Below are 25,247 nucleotides of genomic sequence, written 5' to 3'. Positions count from 1 at the left end.
TTGGTAGTGGTGATGTGTTTGTACATCTTACTTGACTGAACATTCTTGCTGCTTACAATTATCTCTATCTATAACGAACTTGGCCCAGTAAGTTTCAGTGGAAAATGTTAGTAAAAATTTACAAATTTTATGAAAATTGATAAAAATTGACTATAAAAGACAATAACTCCTTAGGTGTTCAATTGACCATTTTGGTCATGTTGACTAATTTTTAGGTCTTACTTTGCTGTACATTATTGCTGTTTACAGTTTATCTCTATCTACAATAATATTCAAGATAATAGTAAAAAACGCCATCAAATTTACTCTGAAGGCTTTGATTTTTGAGTTATAAGCCAAAAACTGCATTTTACCCCCTATGTACTATTTTTAGCTGTGGCGGCCATTTTGGTTGGATGGCTGGGTCATCAGACACATTTTTCAAACAAGATACACCAAAGATGATTGTGGCCAAGTTTGGATTAATTTGGCCCAGTAGTTTCAGAGGAGAAGATTTTTGTAAATGTTAACAAGGAAGCCAACGGACACCAGACGCCAAGTGATGAGAAAAGCTCACTTGGCCCTTCGAGCCAGGTGAACTAATGAACACTTTATCATACTAGCATATCAATACCGGAAATCTGACTTTCATCGATCAAAAATATTTTTTATGAGAATTAAAAGATCAAAAGTTGTACAGTTTAGGTTATTAAATATCAAATGGGTATAATCATGCATGACTTTTGTGGTTGTAGTTCTGTGACTGCTATTAAAGTATTCTCAGATTTGGCGTTATTCAATGTATTCTCTAGATCATATATCAGTAGTCAAACCTACCAATGTTGATCTTTCCATGTCTTGATTTGGACAATGGTTGTTTTATTTTGTTTGACACTTAATTTTGAGGATAAAGCCATCCACGAAAACCAAGAAAATTGGTACCCCACGAATAAAAGTACTTTAATAGTATATTGATAACCTTGTTCAGCTAATGGAAACTGTTAATATATCAAAGTGTTAAAAAACCAAAATAGGAAATACATAACTTCACTAGATGTAAACTGAAGTGTGAATCAGTCAAATTGAACACTGAAATGTTATTTATGTAGCGGGACCTATAGGTTTTAAATGGAACCAATTATAATATCTGCCAGACTAACTTCTAGGATTTACCTCTTATATCCAAGCATTCGGCAGATAACAGTAGCATCATTGTCATCCCATCTATCATCACAAACAGTGCCCCTTATGCCATTACGAATAATTTCTACTCTGCCTCTGTTTGGTGCATTTCCATTAACTAACTCTACCCTTATGCCTGAAACTAAATGGTTTATATAAGAATAAACTAATGGAGCACAGGGAGGTATATAGTCCTTGTGGAGCATGATGGATAATAATACAGGTGTCCACAAGAGACTAAAGGATGAGAATAAATTTAACATTATGTTCAATCATATCCAACGAGAAAATGTTTAAATATAAAGTGATAACTTTTGTTGTTCATATTCCAAAACGTTTCTTCAAGTTGCAGATGAAATCCTCTTTTCAAACTGATAAACTTGTGAAAAGTTTATTTTATTAAAAATGTACTAGAACACACCCGCGAAATCGCGGTCATTCAGAGCGTATTTGAAAGGATGTAAAGTGTTGTAGGAAGAATTTTGTAAAAGATTTAATGACTTGAGAATTTCAGGAAAAGTATCAAAAGTCATAGGTACTTGGGGACAGAAAAATGTTTTTTTTTTAACCCTCCTTTATTTCCAAAATTCCCATTTTTTGTTTTCTATTAATTTCATTATGAACATACATTTAGTGTACATGTATTATGAACATTCCAGTCATGAGCCTGTAATTCAGTGGTTCAGTGATATTTGTTTTTCGTTCATTTTTTGTACATAAATAAGGCTGTTAGTTTTCTCATTTGAATTGTTTTACATTGTCATTTCGGGGCCTTTTATATCAGACTATGCAGTATCGGCTTTTGCTTATTGTTGAAGGCCGTAAGGTGACCTTTAAATGTTAATGTTGGTGTCATTTTGGTCTGTTGTGGAGAGCTGTCTCATTGGCATTCATACCACATCTTCTTTTTTTTGTAAAACATTTAGTGACTTGAGAATTTCAGAAAAGGTATCAAAAGTCATAGGTAATTTGGGACAGGATAATTGTTTTTCTAGCCCGGCTCCTCCTTTTTTTTTTTTGTTCTCTATTAATTTTAATGACACATGAATAATTTTAGCGCTTATCTGTATATTATAAACATTCATTAAAGGGAGGTTGGGGCAGAGGCGGATTTAGGGGGCCCGGCCCCCCCTTTCCTGGAAAATAATTGGTTGCTTATATAGGGAATCACTGAAGCAAGACCGGAGCGGGCCCCTCTTAGGCAGTCAACGGGCACCTGCGTATGAAAATTTCTGGATCCGCCACTGCGGAGGGGCCCTGACCCCAATATCCCGGGCTTAAAGGGAAACTTCGCAAAAAAATCAAAAATTGATATTATGTCCATTCTGTATAAAAATGCTCAAATTTATAAATATTAAAGTTTTATTCCGCTAGATAAGAGATCACCATCGATTTTAAATTTTGAGTATCAGTTCTCGGCCTTCCGCCATTTTGTTATCTTGTCCAAATAAAAATCCGATATGTCTATAAACCACAAAGAAACAAAACTACAGTAACCGATGTAGTCTTAATATTACGTGTCGATATCTTGTCAATCGTACGGTTGTTTTATCTGACTAACTTACTTGATACGGACAATGTTCTTATTTTTTTAATAACCATATAGTCTGTTATTTTTAAACTGTTAATATTGGAATCGGTTAAAAAGTCAAAGTTCAAATCATAAATAAGTGTTCCGTGAAAATTGTTTTCGAAAATCTAATTCGTTCATAATTCTTTAAAGTAATATACTTTATTCAAATAAATTAGGATCTTCGCTCCACTGATCACCCGCATGGCTTAAGGTATTACTCCCAAAGGTATTGTGAGGGGTGAAAGGTGACACGTCCAGGTATTCAAGCGATTTCCTGTCGGGCTTGCAAGTTCATGGATCGTTTCACTTCTGTAGGTATTGATCAGTGTACACGGCCGATAACTTATAACTGAACTATCAGGTGCATGTATAATATACATCTCTGTCTTCCGTGTCCGAAAGTGATATAATATACTAGTCATTACTTAACTCATACGCTTGTTTATAATTGTATTATATGTCTCTGGGAAAATGTAATATTTACTCGTTGTCAATAGTAAAGGACATAGTTGGATCGGTAAACGGACAGAAAGTCACAGGACAAAAAGTCACAGGACATAAAGTTACAAATTTGATAGGACGAAAAGTCACAGGACAAAAAGTCACAATTATTTTTTTGACAATTGTTTGAATATATAAGAGAAAGATCTTGAAATATTTTCTTTTTATTACATCTATTTATTTTTCAGTGTAGGACATTGTTCATAAGCTTTGTTAAATGAAAAGTTATCAAATTTTAATCATGCAAAGGGGACATTTCTTGGCACCATGAAGCCATTTAAGTACAAAGTCACTTTGACATTTTGTTTTCAGAACAATTATTTGTTCATCATTGATATTTATTGAATAAATTTTAATTACAAAGTTGCTTTATATATAAGAGTTCAAGAAGAAAACAAAAACTTTGTTTTTAAAACTATTTTTTCTTGTTTAAAGAAAAATACTCTAAAAACTGAATTGTGACTTTTTGTCCTGTGACTTTTTGTCCGTGACTTTTTGTCCTGTGACTTTCTGTCCTACATTCGTTGGATCATTCCAGAAATGTTGATTAAAAAAATGTGCGCACTTGTCGACGTATCATTTATACGCCCGGATAGAAAGTTACGGAACTACAGCGCAATTTAAAATATATACATGTATACATTGAACATAAGAAAGAAACATACATTTTGTGCAAATTGGGGTAAAAGTTTTGTAAATAGACTAGTCCACGTATACTAACTATACAAATCCTTGCGTATACTAACAGTATGTAATCATCCAATTCGATAGACTATTGTATACCAAAAGAAGAAGAAGAAGAAGAGGACCAATTTGATTTAAATACAGGTCGATCTATAACTTGCTTTGGTTCATCGAAGTTATGAACATAGTAAAATCACAGATTTATATATCAATTAGATTGTTCTCGAATAAAGAAAGGAATTCGTCATCACCACAATTGTTCCGACATATGCAACTGGACGTACACTAATAATCCCCGAGGGATGTGAATATTTTCTAGGAAAGCTATTGAGTATTAAAGTTTCAAATCATTTTCGGGATTTATTTTCTTTCTTGATATTCAATGACAGCAAATTTAAAGAATAAACTGCTTTTCAGATATTTGTCCGCTTTAGGGCTATTCTTGCCAGTTGAACAGACTTATAATTACATTCAAAAATAGGGAAAGATGACATTAAATTCGTTGTCTTTTGTTTTTAAACATCTTTGGTCAAATAGTTATTAAGTATTATACGTTGTGAGACAAAGACTATTTTAATAAGGACGTCCCCGATTGTGATTAAATTTGGTTGACGTTTTTCACACTTGATAAAGAATATCTATTCGTAATTTTTCGATTCCATTCCAAGAAGACCTTAAATTTGCTGTCAATTTTTAAAAACTTCTCAAGTAGAAAAATATTTTTTCTTTATTCGTTCATATTATATTCCGCTTCGGTAGAGTTATCTTCAGTGAGTTCCAGTTATTAATTTATACGTGGCTTTTAAAAAGTCTAAATCTAAGTGTTCTCATTCATTTATTTGCCTAATAAAAAAAAATAAAAATACTTTGGTAAAGCTATTTATAATTTCTTAAGTTCTCCTTTTTATTAGACATCAATCAAGGACAAAAGGTGTAAATCATTTCAATCGGACATTTGATTTTAGTTTCCCGTCTTTAACCGAAAATTGTGTATTTCTTAGTAAATTAACTTATTTGAATTAAAATAAATAATAGCACCAAACATAATTAAATTATTCCACGGCGATCAATTTTTATTTGTCACCAACTTGAATATATATTTTAAATATGTATATTGAATGCTCCCTTGTCTTATAATTCACTGATCCGAATAGACAGTCACACCTGGCAAGATGTGCCCGAGAGGCGTGGTTAAATACCGAAGTGCAAATAACAATTTACCTTTCAACAAGCCATCTACGAGTATTGCCACAGAACCGTGAATACACACATCGTATCAACCAAGTCATAGCAGAGATAGTAAAAGGTCAATAAGAGTACACCAACATATTGTCTTTACAGATTATTGTACTTTACTTTGTTCACCTTATCAGTCCGAAAATAAATTAATTAAAAATAAATTTATAACTTTTTGTGTTGTCTACAAAAATAATTCGAATATATACGTTTAACATAGAAAATTTATCTCGATGAATATGTACAATTGAACGTCTGTGCGTTTTATCTTCTTATTATCGGATGGTTATTTAGATAAAGCGTAAGTCATCGGCGCGCTTACGATTACGTTAAAATATGATTAAAAACTTAAGACTTTTAATGATTGTGTTTTAAATCCCGGCATGCAAAAACCAGGAGAAAACGTCACGACCTACAGGAAGTAGTTAATATTTTTTCATTAAATATTGAATTTCTCCTTTATTACTGCACATATAGCAATAAAACTTTGTGAATATATATATTATGTCATAATGAACATATTTAAACCATAAGTGAAAAATCGTGAATTTTCCCTTTAAAAACATGAAATCCCGAGGTTCTGAATTTATTATACAAATTAAATATCTCGGCATCCCGAAATTCGAAAAAAGAAATCCCGGATCCCGAAATGATCAATCCTGAAATTTCGATCTTAAAAACACCCGTTCCAGACGTCCCGAAAGTGTACTTTCTTTTTACAGTCAATTCTCAGTTTGATAATTGACCCACAGCGGTCATTGATATATTATTCAGACCCTCTCTATGAAATAAACCCTGTTACTGCCGTGGATAGTAAACTTGAAAATGATATCAGACAGAAAATACACTTTATTCGTAGTATATGTATTTGATTCAAAGTAAAAAGAAAAACGCAAACCGGAGGTCTAATCTGACTTAAATTTCGTCCAATGACGGATATAAGACAGAAAATACACTGTATTCGTAGTATAAATGTATGTTCAAAGTTAACCCGAATAATCCAGTCGTTATATATATTCCGACTCACTATCGATCGCTATATTAAGAGGGGACACTGACCGATAGAGGGCGCTGAATTATTCGAGTTAGTTCAAAGTATACAGAAAATCGCAAACCGGAAGTCTTTTCTGACTTAAAATTTCGCCCAATGACGGAAACATATCCGGACGTCTTTTTTCTCGTTTTTCACCCAAAATAACTCAATCTGAATAATCATATGAATGGATGACAAATGCGATTACGCACTGTACCCATAGGACACAGAGACATGATGATAAACTTATTGTGGAAAGAAGAGAAGCGACACCAAAAATGAGGTCTTCTCGTTTAATAGTATAGATGACTTGGATATTAAAATGTCTATCTTAAAGACAATTATAAATATTTTGTTTTAAACATAGTTATTTAGCTATTGGTAAGAGTTCTCAAAAGAAAACTAAAATTGATTTGTAAGATAATGTTTTTCCTTCTGGAAACATAATATGAAAGAAAGCATAGCTCAGCAGTGTTTGTTGTGAAATTATCTCCCTTTGAAATAAGCATAAAGTACAGTTATCACTAAAGAAAACATATTCAATATCCCTATTCCAGATATGAATGCATTTAATTATGTCTAAATTTGAGTTAAAAGTCACACTCATTTATTAAGCTGGTCATTACAATAAATATGTATACATAATCATTTTGCTGTAAAATGATCTCCCTATTAAATCAGTGCTATGGTCTATTTCAGAGGTTTATTTAAACTTACTTATGATTTAAAACAAGTGAAAATGTCCTATTGAAGTAATCCCAACAAACCTGGTTTAGTATCCTCTGTAGTAGATGGTTTCTCTGTGGTAGTAGTGCTGGTGGTGGTTGTGGTCACAGGTTCATTACCACAGAAAACACCAACATCTTGTGTATGGTCACAGCTGGATTGGATACCGGGGAAATTAGTGCACTCATCTGCCCTATCCTCAGTACCTAGACACTCCCATTTCTCGGCAGCCCAAATCATTCCTTTTCCAGGACTGAGTTTACCAGTAGGCAAAACTTTTCCAGAACTGTAATGTTCAATAAGTTGAAATTAATAAAAAGGATCTGTTTTGACACTTATACATGTTTAAATAAAACATTAGGATGAATATCTTTTAGATTTAACTTTTCTGTAGGAATTACCGGTAATTACAATTTTGGGGGTAATTATTTCAATGACATGCTTTGAGAAAATAAAATTTATAAAAATTTTGGTAAACATTCTTTGATATATCTTTTTTGGAATTGATTGATTTGTTGTAATATGCTGATTGATTATCAATCTTCTTCTTCTTCTTCTAGATACTGCCTACATTCAACTTTCCCAATATACTGGTAAATTGGTTCTGCTTGGTTAAAAACAGGATATGAAAAACAAATGTTCATCTTTAATTTGTAAGGTTGGTCATTAGAGATTTGAATGTCTCAAATGACTGTGCTGTGGCGATCTCCAGGGGAAGCTTGTTCCAGTCTTTGGTGGTGTTCACAAAGAAGGACTATTTTCTGCAGTCTTTGGTTGCTGTTTGTACGTGCCATGTTTCAATGCTGTCGTTTATGTCTGGATACTCTGGTTGGTCTTTGGTGGTACAAGTCTTTGTTGATGGCTACTTTGTCATTGAAGATCTTGTCCATCATAGCGAGCCTGGCCTCTCTGTGTCCTTCTTGTAGACTTTCTCTAAGTTTTATGCATTTTCACATGTTTCCTGGGCGGTATGAGAAAACTATTTTTCATCTCTAGAGAAATTTTCACCAAATGACTGGTCAAAATTTAATTATGACGTTTAATTTTCATGATATTTTCTGAATTTCCTCTTGTGGTGTCTTGAAAACAGCGACTATGCCTGATGACTTCCACATAAAAAGTACACATCTTTGTTGCAAAAGTTTGAAAAGGGAGGATAAAAATCATTAAAAACACAGATTTCACCACTACAACTTGTTTAGAATGATATTTCTTTACTCCCAACACTTAAAATTTCATTAGTGGAGAAATATCATAACACACCTGTTGCAAAAATTTAAACCTTGCTTTATTAGTCATATTTTCACTAATTTTGGAAAACAATTGGTTATTTTTAGTTTTGTACATTTTAAAAAATGAAATTTATCTTCTACTTCTAAGAGACACAAATGACAAATTCTTTCTCCTACACGGGTTTTTAGTGTGATACCCTTGTTTAATTAGCTAGTACTGTTAAATTGACAGCTGATTTATTTACCATACATGTGATGAACTGTAAAATTCAGATCAGGAGATTTGGAAATTTTGGTCAGGAGTTTGGACCTCAGATCAGGAGGTTTTTTATCAACATATTATCGACATATTTTCCACGTAAACCTAACCATATGATCATGATGATGTAAAAATCTGTCTTTTTTGTGTTTTTTTTTCAATCTTCCTTGTGAATGGCATTAGTTAAAGTCTGCATATATTCAGGATTAATTGAGAAGAATCTTTTTTGACTTTTGTTTCACATTGTTGATAGCTGATGAGAATCTTTTTTTTCTTTTGTTTTACATTGTTGATTGCTGATGAGAATCTTTTTTTTCTTTTGTTTTACATTGTTGATTGCTGATGATGATCTTTTTTTATTTGTTTTTCATTGTCATTGGCTTGAGATATAAGAGAGGTATATGCTATACATTTATAACATAAAAAATAAATAATAAATTAACAAACAATAACAATGGGTATACTATGCATGGTTAAAAGCACTAATATGATGACAGAAAACTGGTCATTGTCATTGTTTAAACTCTTGTGAGGAGGGGTCTCACTGTGTCTGGTAATGTCATTATGGCTCCAATAACAGATTTTAAAGTCTACTTTGCACTGGTCTTGCCTGTTGGAAGTGAATTGGCATCATTTGAAGTCAGCTTTCCAGGCATTGTTGAACTTTGTCAAATATTTCTGTTGTTTTGAAACTGGTGTCTTTGGAGACAGAGATAACTGTTGTTTTGGCATTTTGAACACATAATGGTGTACAAAATAATCATTTTGCTTATATAATTTTTCAGTCAGCTTGTGTAGCAAACAGCTCACATTGAGCTGAAACCATTCCTTTTTCCAGTATTTTCATATACAATAAATGTTTTTCTCGCCATCATAAAACTTCCGATAAATGTTTAGACAACAACATTCCATTTTCTATCAGTGCCGGTATTTATCGGTATTAACCTTTAACCATCCTTGGCGTGTGCCATAAACAGAAGCCACATAGAGTAATTGATAATCCAACACCTTATGATTGTTCAATCAAACTATTATCTCTTGTTAATTAGCCTTTAGCAAGGATTAAAATCTCCACATGTTGCGTAATCAGGTTACACCGGATACGTTCGATAAACCTCGTGTTTTTACGACTTAACAAATCTCGGGTTTTTACGATTTCAATGATAAATTTTGTAAACAAAATAGTAAAAATGGCGACTGAAAATTTTCATTCATGAATTTTTTTCTGCACGGAAGTTTTTCCTCTTCGACGGGAGGACGGGAGGGGACCCCTGAAAACGGGATTTTGTATGATTTACTCTAATTAAAGTTTTTGCAAATTTAATCTGAACTTTGATAGTAGTCAATGACCAATATTTTGACTCTAGATTTGTAATATATATCTTTTATCATATAAAGAGACCAAAGTTCAATACAATAAAGAAGTATAGGTTTAACACAAGGATTAAAAAGCTTTATGTGAGAGTATACATTGATATCTTTAGAAAACAAAAGTTTTTAAACTAAATGTAAATAGATAATACAAAATACAAACAAAATGTAAATAAAATTCCTGAGTTTGCCAAGTCTTTTTCCAAGCAGTAAGATATTCCTGTCAAAATATCAATACCTACCTAAATTTCAACATTTTACAGATAATGGTTGCCTTGGTATCATCAAACTGCTGACTACAGAGAGTTCCTCTGACGCCACCATAAATCATTTCTACTCGGCCCTCATTCCTAGACTTCCCTCCTACAAGTTCTATTCTTGCCTTTCCTTAAAATAAACAATATTATTTTCTATAATTTAGAAATACATCATTTTGAATGACTAGAATAATTTTACTAATTTTTTTTAAAATAATAATGTCTTCCTTTTCAATATAACGGTGTTTTTTTTCAAAATATGAGGATCCAAAGACTGCAAAAAACAAAATGTATTCTAAAATCATTGTGAACTTTAAACTTTAAACCTGTTATAATATCATTGATAACTCCTTTTCAACTTATTACTGTCAGGTCAAATCTTTTGTCATGTATCCAGGTCAAAATACAGAGATTTTCAGAAACTTCTTTCACAAATATCTATCTTAATTTCAACTAGTACATAAAGGAAATGGCAGAATTATCAAAATATATTGGACAATACTACAACCCACACAACCACAAACTCAAATACTGTTCTTGTCTATCATTTTAAAAACATAGTTTTTCATAAGTATTTTGAGAAAGAGGCTACTGGATTTTAAACAGTAATGAGGAAATGAACAAGAGGCTCTCAAGAGCCTGAATCGCTCACCTGAATTCTTTTGGTTTAATCTCTCATCAATGATTATTTTGGCTTTTCAATTTATTTAAATGTTCTTTAAATCGTCCTATTCTCTTCAAAAGCCAAAAAAAATCATTTTGTCCTATGTTCTATTTTAGCCATAGGAGCTATGTTTCTTGACATACAAGAAAATGAAATATAAAATTTAAACTAGATACTCTGAAACTCTGAAACTCATTTAGCCTAAGTTTGGCTGAAATTGATACAGCAGTTTCAAAGGAGAAGATTTTTTAAAGTAAGTCAACATGATGAACAAATTGTGAAAAAAGTCTTTAAAGGGCAATACCTCCTTAAGAGATCAATTGACAATTTTAGTCATCTTTAACTTATTTGTAGATCTTACTTTGCTGATAATTTTTGCTGTTTACAGTTTATCTTTATCTATAATAATATTCAAGATAATGACCAAAAACTGCAAAATTTCCTTAAAATTACCAATCAAGTGGCAGCAACCCAACAACGGTTTGTTTGATTCATCTGAAAATTTCAGGGCTGATAGATCTTGACCTAATGAACATTTTAACCCCATGTCAGATTTGCTCTAAATGCTTTCATTTTTGAGATATAAGCCAAAAACTGCATTTGACCCCTATGTTCTATTTTAAGTAACGGCGGCCATGTTTTTTGACGGATCAAAAATCTAAGCACACACTTTGTGCAGGATAATCTAAGGAACAATTATGCTAAGTTTCATCCAAATCCATTCAGTAGTTTCAGAGGAGAAGATTTTTTAAAGTTAGCAAATATGATGAACAAATTGTGAAAAATTGCCATTAAAGGACAATAACCCCTTAAGGGGTCAATTGACAATTTTGGTCATATAAACCTATTTGTAGATCTTACTTTGCTGATCATTTTTGCAGTTTACAGTTTATCTTTATCTATAATAATATTCAAGATAATGACCAAAAACTGCAAAATTTCCTTAAAATTACCAATTAAGTGGCAGCAACCCAACAATGGTTTGTTTGATTCATCTGAAAATTTCAGGGCTGATAGATCTTGACCTAATGAACATTTTAACCCCATGTCAGATTTGCTCTAAATGCTTTCGTTTTTGAGATATAAGCCAAAAACTGCATTTGACCCCTATGTTCTATTTTAAGTAACGGCGGCCATGTTTTTTGACGGATCAAAAATCGAAGCGCACACTTTGTGCAGGATACTCTAAGGAACAATCCTGCTAAGTTTTATTCAAATCCATTCAGTAGTTTCAGAGGAGAAGATGTTTGAAAAATTGTTAACGACGACAGACGACGACAACGACGACGACGACGTCGACAACGACGGACGCCAAGTGATATGAAAAGCTCACATGGCCTTTTAGGCCAGGTGAGCTAAAAATGATTTAGATAATATTTGTACTAACTTGTAACCCTTTCTGTTCCACAGATAACACCAGCATCTTCTGCGTGGCCACAGTTACTGTTACCCCATCCCTCATGTACACAGTCATAAATGTTACTCTCTGAGCCTTGGCACTGCACATTATCTAATAATATAGGACCAGTACTGGAGCCATAACCTGCATTCTTAACTGATATTCCAACACTTAAAAATATAAAATGTTTACATGCTTATAAAGTACTTGTTCAAGCCACTAATTTTTGTAAAATATAGAATGTAAAGATGCCAAATTCTGTTGCAATAGATTAAAAAAGGTAAAGATTTCCCTTATTTGCTTATTTTTTTAGTAATCATATTTTTCATAAAATGTTATACAATCATAATAACATCCAGGCCTGCAGTGACAAATAATCAACTTCAAATATTAGACTACTATCAAAAGTTAATGAGCAAGTGAGGAACACTGACCACTACCCTGAATAGAAGTCTTGTTCCAAATATTTGAAAAAAGTCACAATGTTTCATTTTCTAAATTCATGGTCAATTTTTCTTTACTTACTTCAGAAATTCCAGTGACCTATCAGACAAATTGAAAACAAAGACTTACTGCATTTAAATATTCAGACTTGAACAAAATGAAAGGAATAGATCACTTCCTACTATAGATAGGCCTAAGAAACCTGAAGGATTTAGTATTCAATCACTAGTGTTCATTGTTACACAATTACAACCAGAAATAAAATGCATCACAATCTGATCTATAAAAGGTAGAATGATTTGAATGAGAAACTAATGTCCTGATTCATGTATATAACAACAAATGAAATACAAATGTGATTTACAGCTTCTTAGAACAGACACAATCAGAATGAGGCAACATTACACTTGTTATCAACCGTCAAACCCTTCCCGTTACCAGGGCATTGGTTCTTAAATCTTTTGTGCAGTGTTATATTATAAAACTACTGTAATGCTATTAAAGTAGAATTTGAAACCAGACAGCATAGAGTAAAAAGCTCTCTTAAATAAAGTGCCAAATCTTTAAATTTATCATCTGAATTCAGCCTCTACTAACCTGTAGCCAAGCATTTTACACACAACATTGGCATCCTTATAATCCCAGTAATCGTCACACACTGATCCTGTCTCATCACCTCTGGTAACCTCTACCCGACCTTCACCTCTAAAACTGCCATCATGTAAACTCACTGTAACATCTACAATGATTTTAGAGATGTAATTATGACAAGTGAAGTTTGTGTATCAGAATCTTGAATAATTAAATCAAAAATTATTTAATCTTATAAATGAAGTCACCTAGTTCTGTTCATAGTGATAGAAAGTGCCTAGATGTGACATTTACAAACTATTTTGTACATTAAAAATTCCCACTAAATTGCATAGTTTAATAATTTGGCAGTTAGAATCTCCAAGCTATTACTAAAATAAGCAAACTGTTAATACAAATCAGTGTTTTTCATACCAATTTTCTTTTTTTGTTTTTTTTTTCTTTACCTTTTAAAATAACTATTGCAGTCTATCAAAAACTTATTCAACAATATCTAACTACCAAAAGATTTGGTAGTTGCTGTTGAAATAAACCAACGTCTATCACAAATCACCTCAAGTGCTATTCCTAGCTTACACTATTACAATCATTATATTAACATACTCAAAGTGACATGGGTACCCTCATCGCTACATCTAACACCAGCTATTTCTCTAACTCTTCCACAATCATGTATCTTCCATCCTTCATTAGGACATTCCAGGATTGAATCTTCCTCCCCTATACACTCCACATCATCTAACAATATCTCATCTGTTCCAATACCAAAGTGGCTCTCATTGGTCGCAATCCCATAGCTGAAAATTATATTATGACCTATATCAAAACTTCAGAAGCTCTAAATGGTTTCATTACCATATATGTAATAAAATATGTACTAATACTGCCAATCTGACATACCAACTTCCCTTAACCTAAGCTGGGGAAAAAAACTAAATTGTAAAAAATCTTACATCTTGTGATCAGAATTGTTGATAAATAACTATTTATAAAGCTCAAAACTGTGTCTATTATATATCAATGTATACATCTGGTTAAAAAATATCCAAAATATTGGTTATTTAGAAAAACACTATTTTAGGATCACATTTATATAAAATTAGGAGAATTAGTGAGATTGCAAATTATTTCACTACAATTATTTGAAAATTAAGAACTTAAAGTAGCATTCTTTGACAAGTGTCGATCCTAAGTCCGACTGCATCAGTATCATTGACTTTTGAACAAAACCATTGCATCAATTCAAAGGGTATCATTCTGACCTTCTAGTACTTGTACAGATATGTTTATTTGAGGAATCTTAATTTTACCTGTAATTTTTTAATACCTAATTGAAAGCACATACTGAATGAAACTATATACAAAGTCCAGAATCAATGATATTGAATTATAGACACACTGCTTATACCCCCCACAATGCAACACATTATAATCCCTTGCCCTATACAAATTCTAATTACCTGTATCCCAGCATCCTACAGATAACTGTAGCATCATCATTGTCCCACAAGTCATCACAAATGGTACCAGTCTGATCTCCATAAGTCAATAAAACATTCCCTTCCTTGTCAGAATCTCCACCAATCAGCTGCACTGTTACAGATTCTGAAACAACCACAAACCAATGAGATGTTTAAGGATGAAGAACTTGTAATGTCATTTTTTTTTTTGGGGGGGGGGGGGGGGGGGGTTAAAAAGTTGAAATAAGAAATTACAGTTTGATTTAGCATAAAAGGATGTCTGATTGCTGAAATGAATTATGTAGAAGTGTATGATCTTCATTAACAAATTCCCATAAAACCTAAGTAAGTTATCAATTATGAAAATATATATAAAAATTAGAGTGTTCACATCCTTGGGACTTTTTCCCTAGCAATCAACATCATAGATATTGAGATTTTTATTCAAACAAAATCTTGAACATTTTATCCAAACTGCTTCAAATCTATTGCATTTAACAACAAGTTAATGTGATCACTACTTCATTGCAAACAGTCTGAAATCAAAACTTAATTTAACTGATACTTGAGTGATGAATGTATAAAAAGACAAACAGATGGACTGATTAATGGTTAAATGAACACTAGATGCACAAACAGACCCCCTACTTATTTATTCCTACCTGGCATAGATTGAACCGTGGTTGAGACTGTAGTACTGGTAGTAGTATCTGAAACAGTACAGCTGAGTAAAGCTGCCCCAAATTTATCACATGTCTCATGCCAGTATGGCTGTTGACCTAGACTGTAACACTGGGCTAATGATGACTCGTTCTGTAAACAGTGAATTCCTCCTAACCACTTACTTTTCCTACTGTATGTTGTTGTTAAAACGTCTACTCCACTGAAACAAAAGAAAATTTATTTGAAGATATAAAAGAAGGTAGTTATGCCCTTTAAAGTCAGGCGACATTGAGACTACAGTTAGTGCCAAATTGGTTAAAGTTTTACCCTGATTCGTCAAAATATCCTTATCATGAATTACTTAGGTAGAAATTTTTACAAAATTTTTCCATTTCTAGCTGTTTATAGTCACAGAAAAGTATTTTTCATGTATTTCATTTTCTTAAAAAGTGTTTTATTAACCAGTATTTGTATTGCATTTACTAAAAGGAAAATTTGTCTGCTAAGGACAAAATACAAAATCCTTCTCATTCATAAGTTCAGTGTTCTCCCTAGATATTTCATTAAGCATCCTGATAAACAGGGGAAATCGAGAAACCATCATGTTTCTATAAATTATAGCATCAGATCCATAACATAATCTATAAGATAACCACTTCATATAGCATCACATTTAAGATTATAGCATCACATTACCATGATGCTAAAATGCCCTTGGCAGAACAAGTTGTGAAGGTTGAATGATAACATACCTGTATCCTAAGGAAAGACATATAGTTCTTGCCTCTGATGTTCCTATGTCATCTCTACATATACCTCCTACTGTTCCATTCACTGTCACCTCTATACGACCTTCATTTGGTTCACTACCCACAAGTTCAATTTGAATATCTGTTAAAAAAAATATCTGTCAAGTTTGTTAATTCATTGGACTTTAACAACTGTTTAGGTTAAGAATTTCTGTGTCATATGGTCTCTTGTGAAGAGTTATTTCTCATTGGCAATCATACCACATCTTCTTTTTTATATTAATTAGTATGACCTACACTTTGGAGGCAATGTTGAAAATCTATATGGACTTTCCTCTTATCATATTGTGACCATATATGCATGTTTGCCTGCAATTCCATGTCAGGATTTGAGCATATCATGCATTAAATTATCCTTTTTCTGCACTTTTTACAGTCTCTTTTAACAAATATGATCTTGAACTTGTACAAAGGAATAACAAATTATGAATGGGGAGCATTCCCTCACTTTAATCAACCAAATATTTAAGCTTGGTTCAAATCAAGGCATATACATATATATATATATATAAAGTTCTAAAGATAAAATCAGGAAACTATCCTGTACTTATTTTGTTTATTTTATCAGCCTTGACCTTAGACGTAGTAACTTCAAAATCAATAGGGATCTTCTAGTTATTTGTAACCACATATCTGAGAAAGTTGCAATCTGAATAAAAATCTTTTTAACATTTATCATTTGGAAACCAAGATGAGTGAAGCATGGACAGACAGACAGATCAAAACAATATACCCACACAACTTGGTAACCTGTTGAATAATAACACTACAAGGACAATCAACGTGAACCAAATGGCCAGGAGAATCAAATGCAATTCCAAAAGATAACCATAAAAATAATAAAATTTTAGCAGACTCCAATGGCTACATAAAGGTAGAAAACAAATACTGTAGAAACATTAATTTTGGTGGGGTTAAAATGTCATGGTTTTGTCTCTCCATAAGATTTCATGGGGATTTAATTCCGTGGTTTCCTTAAATGTAAGTGGTATTGTACCAAGGTTAAATGTTTTGTTGGGGTTATAATTTTGTGGATATATTCTTTCCACAAATAAACGAAATTAAATCCTCCACAAAATTTCTGTTTTTACAGTATACCTGCAGGTGGTGCTTCTTCACATATAACCCCAGCATCCTCAGAATGGATACAGTCATGTATAGTAGTATAGCCACAGTGTAGTATAGAGGTTTCTGTACCAGTGCATTGTAGTTCATCAATCCAAATCTGTCCTGTGCCTTCGCCAAACATACCCACTGTATTGTTTAATGCCCTACCACTGAAACACAAATTACAGTAATGCTTAGTCAATCCAAATCTGCCCAGTAACTTTACAGAACATACCCACTGTATCGTTTAATGCACTACCACTGAAAAACAAATTACAAATTACTTATTCTATCAAAATCTTAACAGTACCTTCACAATACTAGTGTTTTTCCAGTCATTCTGCAGGTTGCAAGCTTAATACCAATAATCAATACGGTAATATCCAATAATTCTGTAGGTATTATGGCATATATGTAATATCCAATCATTTTGCAGGTAATATGAAAGAAACATGTGATATCCAAATATTCAGCATTTTACTTTAAAGACATCTCACCTGTGATATCAAATCAATCAGCTGATAACATGATAGATACCAATGATATCCCATATACTGTTTACCCATGATATCTAATCATTCAACTGATACTGTGAATTCATTAATATTTGTTGGATACCAATTTTCGTGGATTTTGTGGGTACAGGGAAACAACGAATTTAAATGTTCAACGAAATGCATATTTTCTATGTGAATTTTGTCAAAACCACGAATATGCAAGTTTCCCTCTGTCCACAAAAATTGGTACCCACGAAAATAATTGAATCCACAGTATCCAATTATTCAACAGGTTACATGAAATGTGAATTCATTTATTTACATGGGTATCGTTTTTAGGTGGATTGATGAAATCTTCCATTTTCGTGGATATTTCATTATTATTTGATTTCATGGTTTTGTCAAAGATTGTATACAACCCAATAACATATATGTGATTATTGGGTCACCTGTATCAATAAAAAGCACGAAAAATTAGTATCCCACAAATAACAATTAATCCACAATATTTCATATCAAATCATTTGGTATGAACATGAATAATAAATATGCTATCCAATTATACAGAAGGTTCTATGATATAATCAACAGTGATATTCAATTATTTTGAAGTTACGTTTCAAGTGATCAATTGTTTTATATCCAACCAAAAGTCTAAGGCGCAGCAGAACAATTAGTGTGAAATTAAATCAGAAGGTTGCAGGTTGTTGGATACCGGTGATATCCAATCATTATACAGGTTACATGAACGTTACCTGTGATAGCCAATCATTCTGCAGATAACAGTAGCATCTTTATCATCAAATTGATCATCACATATGGATCCCTCGATACCACCAACATACAGTATAATCCTTCCAACAGAACTGCTGTTTCCTGTTAGGTTTAATGTCATCTGTAAAACTGAAAACAGAGTTGGATAACCTATAATAAAGACTAAAATCTCTTTTTTTTCCCAATGTACCATCTAGGGGCACTATGTTTTTCAGTCTGTCTGTCTGTCTGTCCCGCTTCAGGTTTGAAGTTTCGGTCAAGATAATATTTTTGAAGTTGAAGTCCAATTAACTTAAAACTGAATACACATCTTCCCTATGATATGATCTTTCTAATTTAAATGCCAATTAAAAGTTAATTCTCGTTGTCTCGTACTCAGATGACTCAAAATTTCGGATTCAGGTCTAGTGGGTTGAACCATATTGGATGCTATTGAGTCTTGGGTCTTTGGTGATTAGTATTTCTGTGTCATTTGGTCTCTTGTGGAGAATTGTCTAATTGACAATCATGACACAACTTCTTTCTTATATTTATATATCCTCATTCTAAAATTCCTATATCAGACATTGTTAGTGGTATTGATAACAACTTACATGGTTTTTCTGTAGTTGTAGTAGTAGAGGCAATAGTAACATTAGTACATATGACCCCAGCATCTTCAGAATGGTCACAGTCATGTTTACCCCACCCTGGAACGTGGCAGTCATCTAAACTCGTCTCTGTTCCATCACACACCATCCCATCCAACCAGATCATACCTGTTCCTGCACCGTAAATACTGTCAACCTTAGCTACACCAGTACTGTTAAAATCAAAGAAGCTTTGTAAGCACTACCCAACATTGTCAAAAGGCAAACAAAATGTCACCAGATTCCTCAGTTCAAAGACCAATACTTCTTTAAATGTCAACTGATAAAACTTTCTGAAGGTTATGCACATTTAAATAGTATGTTCTTATCATCTACAAATTTTCAAGAAATTCTGTTGTGTGGTTCAAGAGAAATAGCGATGACAAACATTTGCAGTAGTATACAGAGGCCAAAATATGAAGTTGAAATTTGAGGGCAAAACTCCTAGAAAAATAATGAATCATCCTTTCCAGTAGATATGCACTTGGGAGATAACGGTATTGTATTTTAAGCTCTTACAGCATCATTTGGTGATTTGAAGGTTGTAAATTAAGTGGCAACACTTAGAGTAACTATATGGGGCCATTCCACAGATATAATGTGAAAGTATGGATATTTCTATGGTATTGTTCCAAACTATATCTTTTGATTTAAATATTCAATGGCTACCAGACATAAAATGTGAACAATAATATACAGTACTTGTATCCTAACATCCTGCAGACAACAGTCGCTGCATTATCATCCCACTTATCATCACAAATGGTACCACGGACACCATTTCTTATGATCTCTACACGACCTTCACTGGAACTTCCATTCACTAACTCTATCTTCAGTTCTATTCAAAAATTTTAAAAGTAATTAAATTTATTTTCATAGAAAGGACTTCCTTGCAACACACAGGTTCATATACATTTTCTATAAATAAATCTTATCGTTAATTACCATGTTATTTGTGTTTTATGGGTTGTTTTCAAAATCTTTTTTTCTTAAATAACACTGATGATGTCAACTTTTCTGGACAGCAAAGATTTCTTTTTTCAATTTTCAGATCATCAGCTTAGGTAAATAGAAAAATATTTCATATTCAAACAATTGTATCTACATAGTCTTAACAACCCCTTGTTAACATAAGGTATGAAATCAGATCAACAATTGTTAAGTCTTTGATGAAACAAGACTTTGTATCAAATCCATGACCCCACACAGCAATGGTGGCCAAGATACCAACAAACAAAAAAAGGTGATTTTTTTAAAGCAGCTTTTGTGGCAATAAAAATTAATTCACTCAAAGAGATAAAATAAAACATACCACAATCTATTTCATCACTGTTATCAATGCAATCATCTTCTGAATTACATACAAGTCGGTGTGGTACACAGTTTCCATTACTACATGTAAATTCATCAGCATTACACCCTAAAACATGGAGTTCAATTTTTGTATGTAACAATTCTGATATCCCACATGAGATTTAAACAGGAATACACTCTGAAAAACTAAAAAATGTTCCGATTTAATGCATATAATTGCAACTGTTATGTTACCTTGGGCCTGCTTAAATTTTATTTGAAACATAAAAACAAATAAGAATTTGTCTATAGCACATGGATTCCCTACTCACACTATCATTTTCTATGTTTATGTGGACAGTGAATTTGGGGTCAAAACTCTAATTTGGCATTAAAACTAGAAAGATCATATCTTAGGGATATCTGTTCTAAGGGGGGCGGGGGACAAAAAGGTACAGACCAAGCTTAAAAACACCGGATCCCAGAGACCAAAATAGAGGTCCTATCCCCCTCTACTACATTTCAAGCTGATTAGTTTAAATATATTTATTCATAGTGGATTGGGAATCAAGTTATTGCAACTTGTATCAATTCCTTTCCACTTTGCAGGTGCAAGTGCTGCCTTGAGGTGACATATTAGCCTGCTCTTTTTTTTTAAATCTACATGGGTGTTTTTTACATGCAAGAGATATGGCCCTCGATCTCTTCAAACTCACTCACTCAGCAGGTCAGCCATTTATTGTCTCCATCCAACAGACTATTATCGTTTCTCAAGACCATACTCGCAAATGGTGTCAAGTGGGGATAGAACCAGGAACATGTGTTAGTAGTCCAATGCAATAACCACTATACCACTTCAACTTCATCTAGAATTTCATTGACCAAAAACTTTAACCAAAAACTTTAACCTGAAGCAGGACAGACAGACAAACAGATGGAATGGAGGAACAAATAGATGCACAGACCAAAAAACTTAAATGGGGCATAGAAATGAATTCTAGTGCAAAAAATTAAATCAACTCATGTTCATTAGGTATAAATATATTTAGTATGAATGCTTAATGCTTTAAACTTTATTACAGTACTATAAAGACAGAAAATTCACAAGTCATGACCTTCAGCTTGTAAGATAGTCACTGTCAACTCTGCAATTAACATTTGCAACTTTAGCACCACATGACAATAAAGATGTCTGATGATTATCGTGGCAACTAGTACTGTAACCATTGTTACTAACCTTTTGATTGTTGACATTGAACTCCTGCTACTTCATAGTCTTTACAATTATGATCTTTCCATGGGTTAGAGTCACATGACAATAAAGATGTCTCATTACCAAAACAATTGACTTCATCCAACAAAAATTTGCCATTTCCACTTCCAAATTTGCTTCTTTTAAATGCTGACAATGCATGGCTGAAATAACGTATATTTTCTATTTGTATATACATTGTTTGTATATCTATAATTCTACAAAAGTTTGAAGTATAATTTTAAAGCAAACTTTACTGGATTTGATGTATGATTAAAATACTTTTTACTATAAATATATGCAATCATCATGCAATGTGATTAATCCATTTTCACTGTGTATCATAACCAATTAATTATATCTGTATTTTTTTAAAAGAAGTTTATTCTTTGCTTGTGTTGCAAAGGAACTTTTTATTGTCAAATTGTTTGAAGAAAATATTTCAATGACTTTTTTTTTTGTAAGATAGATCGTTTAAAATAGCTTTCTTATGAAAACTCAGAACTGTGTATGTAACAATTGTATCCACCATTCTTAATTGATGGAAATAAATGCCGGCTCAATATATGTAAACATACACATAACCAAGCATTCTACACACAACAATAACTTACACATAACCAAGCATTCTACACACAACAATAACTTACACATAACCAAGCATTCTACACACAACAATAACTTACACATAACCAAGCATTTTACACACAACAATAACTTACACATAACCAAGCATTCTACACACAACAATAACTTACACATAACCAAACTTACACATAACCCAGCATTCTACACACAACAATAACTTACACATAACCCAGCATTCTACATACAACAATAACTTACACATAACCCAGCATTCTACACACAACAATAACTTACACATAACCCAGCATTCTACACACAACAATAACTTACACATAACCAAGCATTCTACACACAACAATAACTTACACATAACCAAGCATTCTACACACAACAATAACTTACACATAACCCAGCATTCTACATACAACAATAACTTACACATAACCCAGCATTCTACACACAACAATAACTTACACATAACCCAGCATTCTACACACAACAATAACTTACACATAACCCAGCATTCTACACACAACAATAACTTACACATAACCCAGCATTCTACACACAACAATAACTTACACATAACCCAGCATTCTACACACAACAATAGCTTACACATAACCCAGCATTCTACACACAACAATAACTTACACATAACCCAGCATTCTACACACAACAATAACTTACACATAACCCAGCATTCTACACACAACAATAACTTACACATAACCCAGCATTCTACACACAACAATAACTTACACATAACCCAGCATTCTACACACAACAATAACTTACACATAACCCAGCATTCTACACACAACAATAACTTACACATAACCCAGCATTCTACACACAACAATAACTTACACATAACCCAGCATTCTACACACAACAATAACTTACACATAACCCAGCATTCTACACACAACAATAACTTACACATAACCCAGCATTCTACACACAACAATAACTTACACATAACCCAGCATTCTACACACAACAATAACTTACACATAACCAAACTTACACATAACCCAGCATTCTACACACAACAATAACTTACACATAACCAAACTTACACATAACCCAGCATTCTACACACAACAATAACTTACACATAACCCAGCATTCTACACACAACAATAACTTACACATAACCCAGCATTCTACACACAACAATAACTTACACATAACCCAGCATTCTACACACAACAATAACTTACACATAACCCAGCATTCTACACACAACAATAACTTACACATAACCCAGCATTCTACACACAACAATAGCTTACACATAACCCAGCATTCTACACACAACAATAGCTTACACATAACCCAGCATTCTACACACAACAATAACTTACACATAACCCAGCATTCTACACACAACAATAACTTACACATAACCCAGCATTCTACACACAACAATAACTTACACATAACCCAGCATTCTACACACAACAATAGCTTACACATAACCCAGCATTCTACACACAACAATAGCTTACACATAACCCAGCATTCTACACACAACAATAACTTACACATAACCCAGCATTCTACACACAACAATAACTTACACATAACCCAGCATTCTACACACAACAATAACTTACACATAACCCAGCATTCTACACACAACAATAACTTACACATAACCCAGCATTCTACACACAACAATAACTTACACATAACCCAGCATTCTACACACAACAATAACTTACACATAACCCAGCATTCTACACACAACAATAACTTACACATAACCCAGCATTCTACACACAACAATAACTTACACATAACCCAGCATTCTACACACAACAATAACTTACACATAACCCAGCATTCTACACACAACAATAACTTACACATAACCCAGCATTCTACACACAACAATAACTTACACATAACCCAGCATTCTACACACTACAATAACTTACACATAACCCAGCATTCTACACACAACAATAACTTACACATAACCCAGCATTCTACACACAACAATAACTTACACATAACCAAGCATTCTACACACAACAATAACTTACACATAACCAAGCATTCTACACACAACAATAACTTACACATAACCCAGCATTCTACACACAACAATAACTTACACATAACCCAGCATTCTACACACAACACTAACTTACACATAACCAAGCATTCTACACACAACAATAACTTACACATAACCAAGCATTCTACATACAACAATAACTTACACATAACCCAGCATTCTACACAACAATAACTTACACATAACCAAGCATTCTACACACAACAATAACTTACACATAACCCAGCATTCTACACACTACAATAACTTACACATAACCCAGCATTCTACACACAACAATAGCTTACACATAACCCAGCATTCTACACACAACAATAACTTACACATAACCCAGCATTCTACACAACAATAACTTACACATAACCCAGCATTCTACACACAACAATAACTTACACATAACCCAGCATTCTACACACAACAATAACTTACACATAACCAAGCATTCTACACACAACAATAACTTACACATAACCCAGCATTCTACACACAACAATAACTTACACATAACCCAGCATTCTACACACAACAATAACTTACACATAACCCAGCATTCTACACACAACAATAACTTACACATAACCCAGCATTCTACACACAACAATAACTTACACATAACCCAGCATTCTACACACAACAATAACTTACACATAACCCAGCATTCTACACACAACAATAACTTACACATAACCCAGCATTCTACACACAACAATAACTTACACATAACCCAGCATTCTACACACAACAATAACTTACACATAACCCAGCATTCTACACACAACAATAACTTACACATAACCCAGCATTCTACACACAACAATAACTTACACATAACCAAGCATTCTACACACAACAATAACTTACAAACCAAGCCTTCTACACACAACAATAACTTACACATAACCCAGCATTCTACACACAACAATAGCTTACACATAACCCAGCATTCTACACA

At 33.0% G+C, this 25,247-nt stretch overlaps 1 protein-coding gene across 4 annotated transcripts in view; it reads right to left on the bottom strand.

The window, feature by feature from the left end:
• The window catches only part of LOC134725709 (deleted in malignant brain tumors 1 protein-like), an 85,292-nt gene that overhangs the window by 20,182 nt on the left and 39,863 nt on the right, over window positions 1-25,247 (bottom strand). For all 4 annotated transcript variants that reach the window (XM_063589739.1, XM_063589738.1, XM_063589740.1 and 1 more), the window contains 15 exons: window positions 21,604-21,782; window positions 20,386-20,493; window positions 19,773-19,911; window positions 19,035-19,243; window positions 18,423-18,570; window positions 17,162-17,340; window positions 16,007-16,145; window positions 15,254-15,474; window positions 14,592-14,736; window positions 13,735-13,928; window positions 13,138-13,279; window positions 12,085-12,266; window positions 10,019-10,163; window positions 6,956-7,200; window positions 1,153-1,303 (listed from right to left, as the gene is read on the bottom strand). In XM_063589739.1, the coding sequence (XP_063445809.1) occupies window positions 1,153-1,303; window positions 6,956-7,200; window positions 10,019-10,163; window positions 12,085-12,266; window positions 13,138-13,279; window positions 13,735-13,928; window positions 14,592-14,736; window positions 15,254-15,474; window positions 16,007-16,145; window positions 17,162-17,340; window positions 18,423-18,570; window positions 19,035-19,243; window positions 19,773-19,911; window positions 20,386-20,493; window positions 21,604-21,782 (2,526 nt within the window). The remainder of the gene's footprint in view (window positions 1-1,152; window positions 1,304-6,955; window positions 7,201-10,018; window positions 10,164-12,084; window positions 12,267-13,137; window positions 13,280-13,734; window positions 13,929-14,591; window positions 14,737-15,253; window positions 15,475-16,006; window positions 16,146-17,161; window positions 17,341-18,422; window positions 18,571-19,034; window positions 19,244-19,772; window positions 19,912-20,385; window positions 20,494-21,603; window positions 21,783-25,247) is intronic.

The sequence above is a fragment of the Mytilus trossulus genome, chromosome 7 (genome assembly GCF_036588685.1).
Source record: "Mytilus trossulus isolate FHL-02 chromosome 7, PNRI_Mtr1.1.1.hap1, whole genome shotgun sequence".
Lineage (NCBI taxonomy): Eukaryota > Metazoa > Mollusca > Bivalvia > Mytilida > Mytilidae > Mytilus > Mytilus trossulus.
The sequence above is the reverse complement of the archived record's forward strand: the minus strand, read 5'-3'. Positions and strand labels throughout refer to the sequence as shown.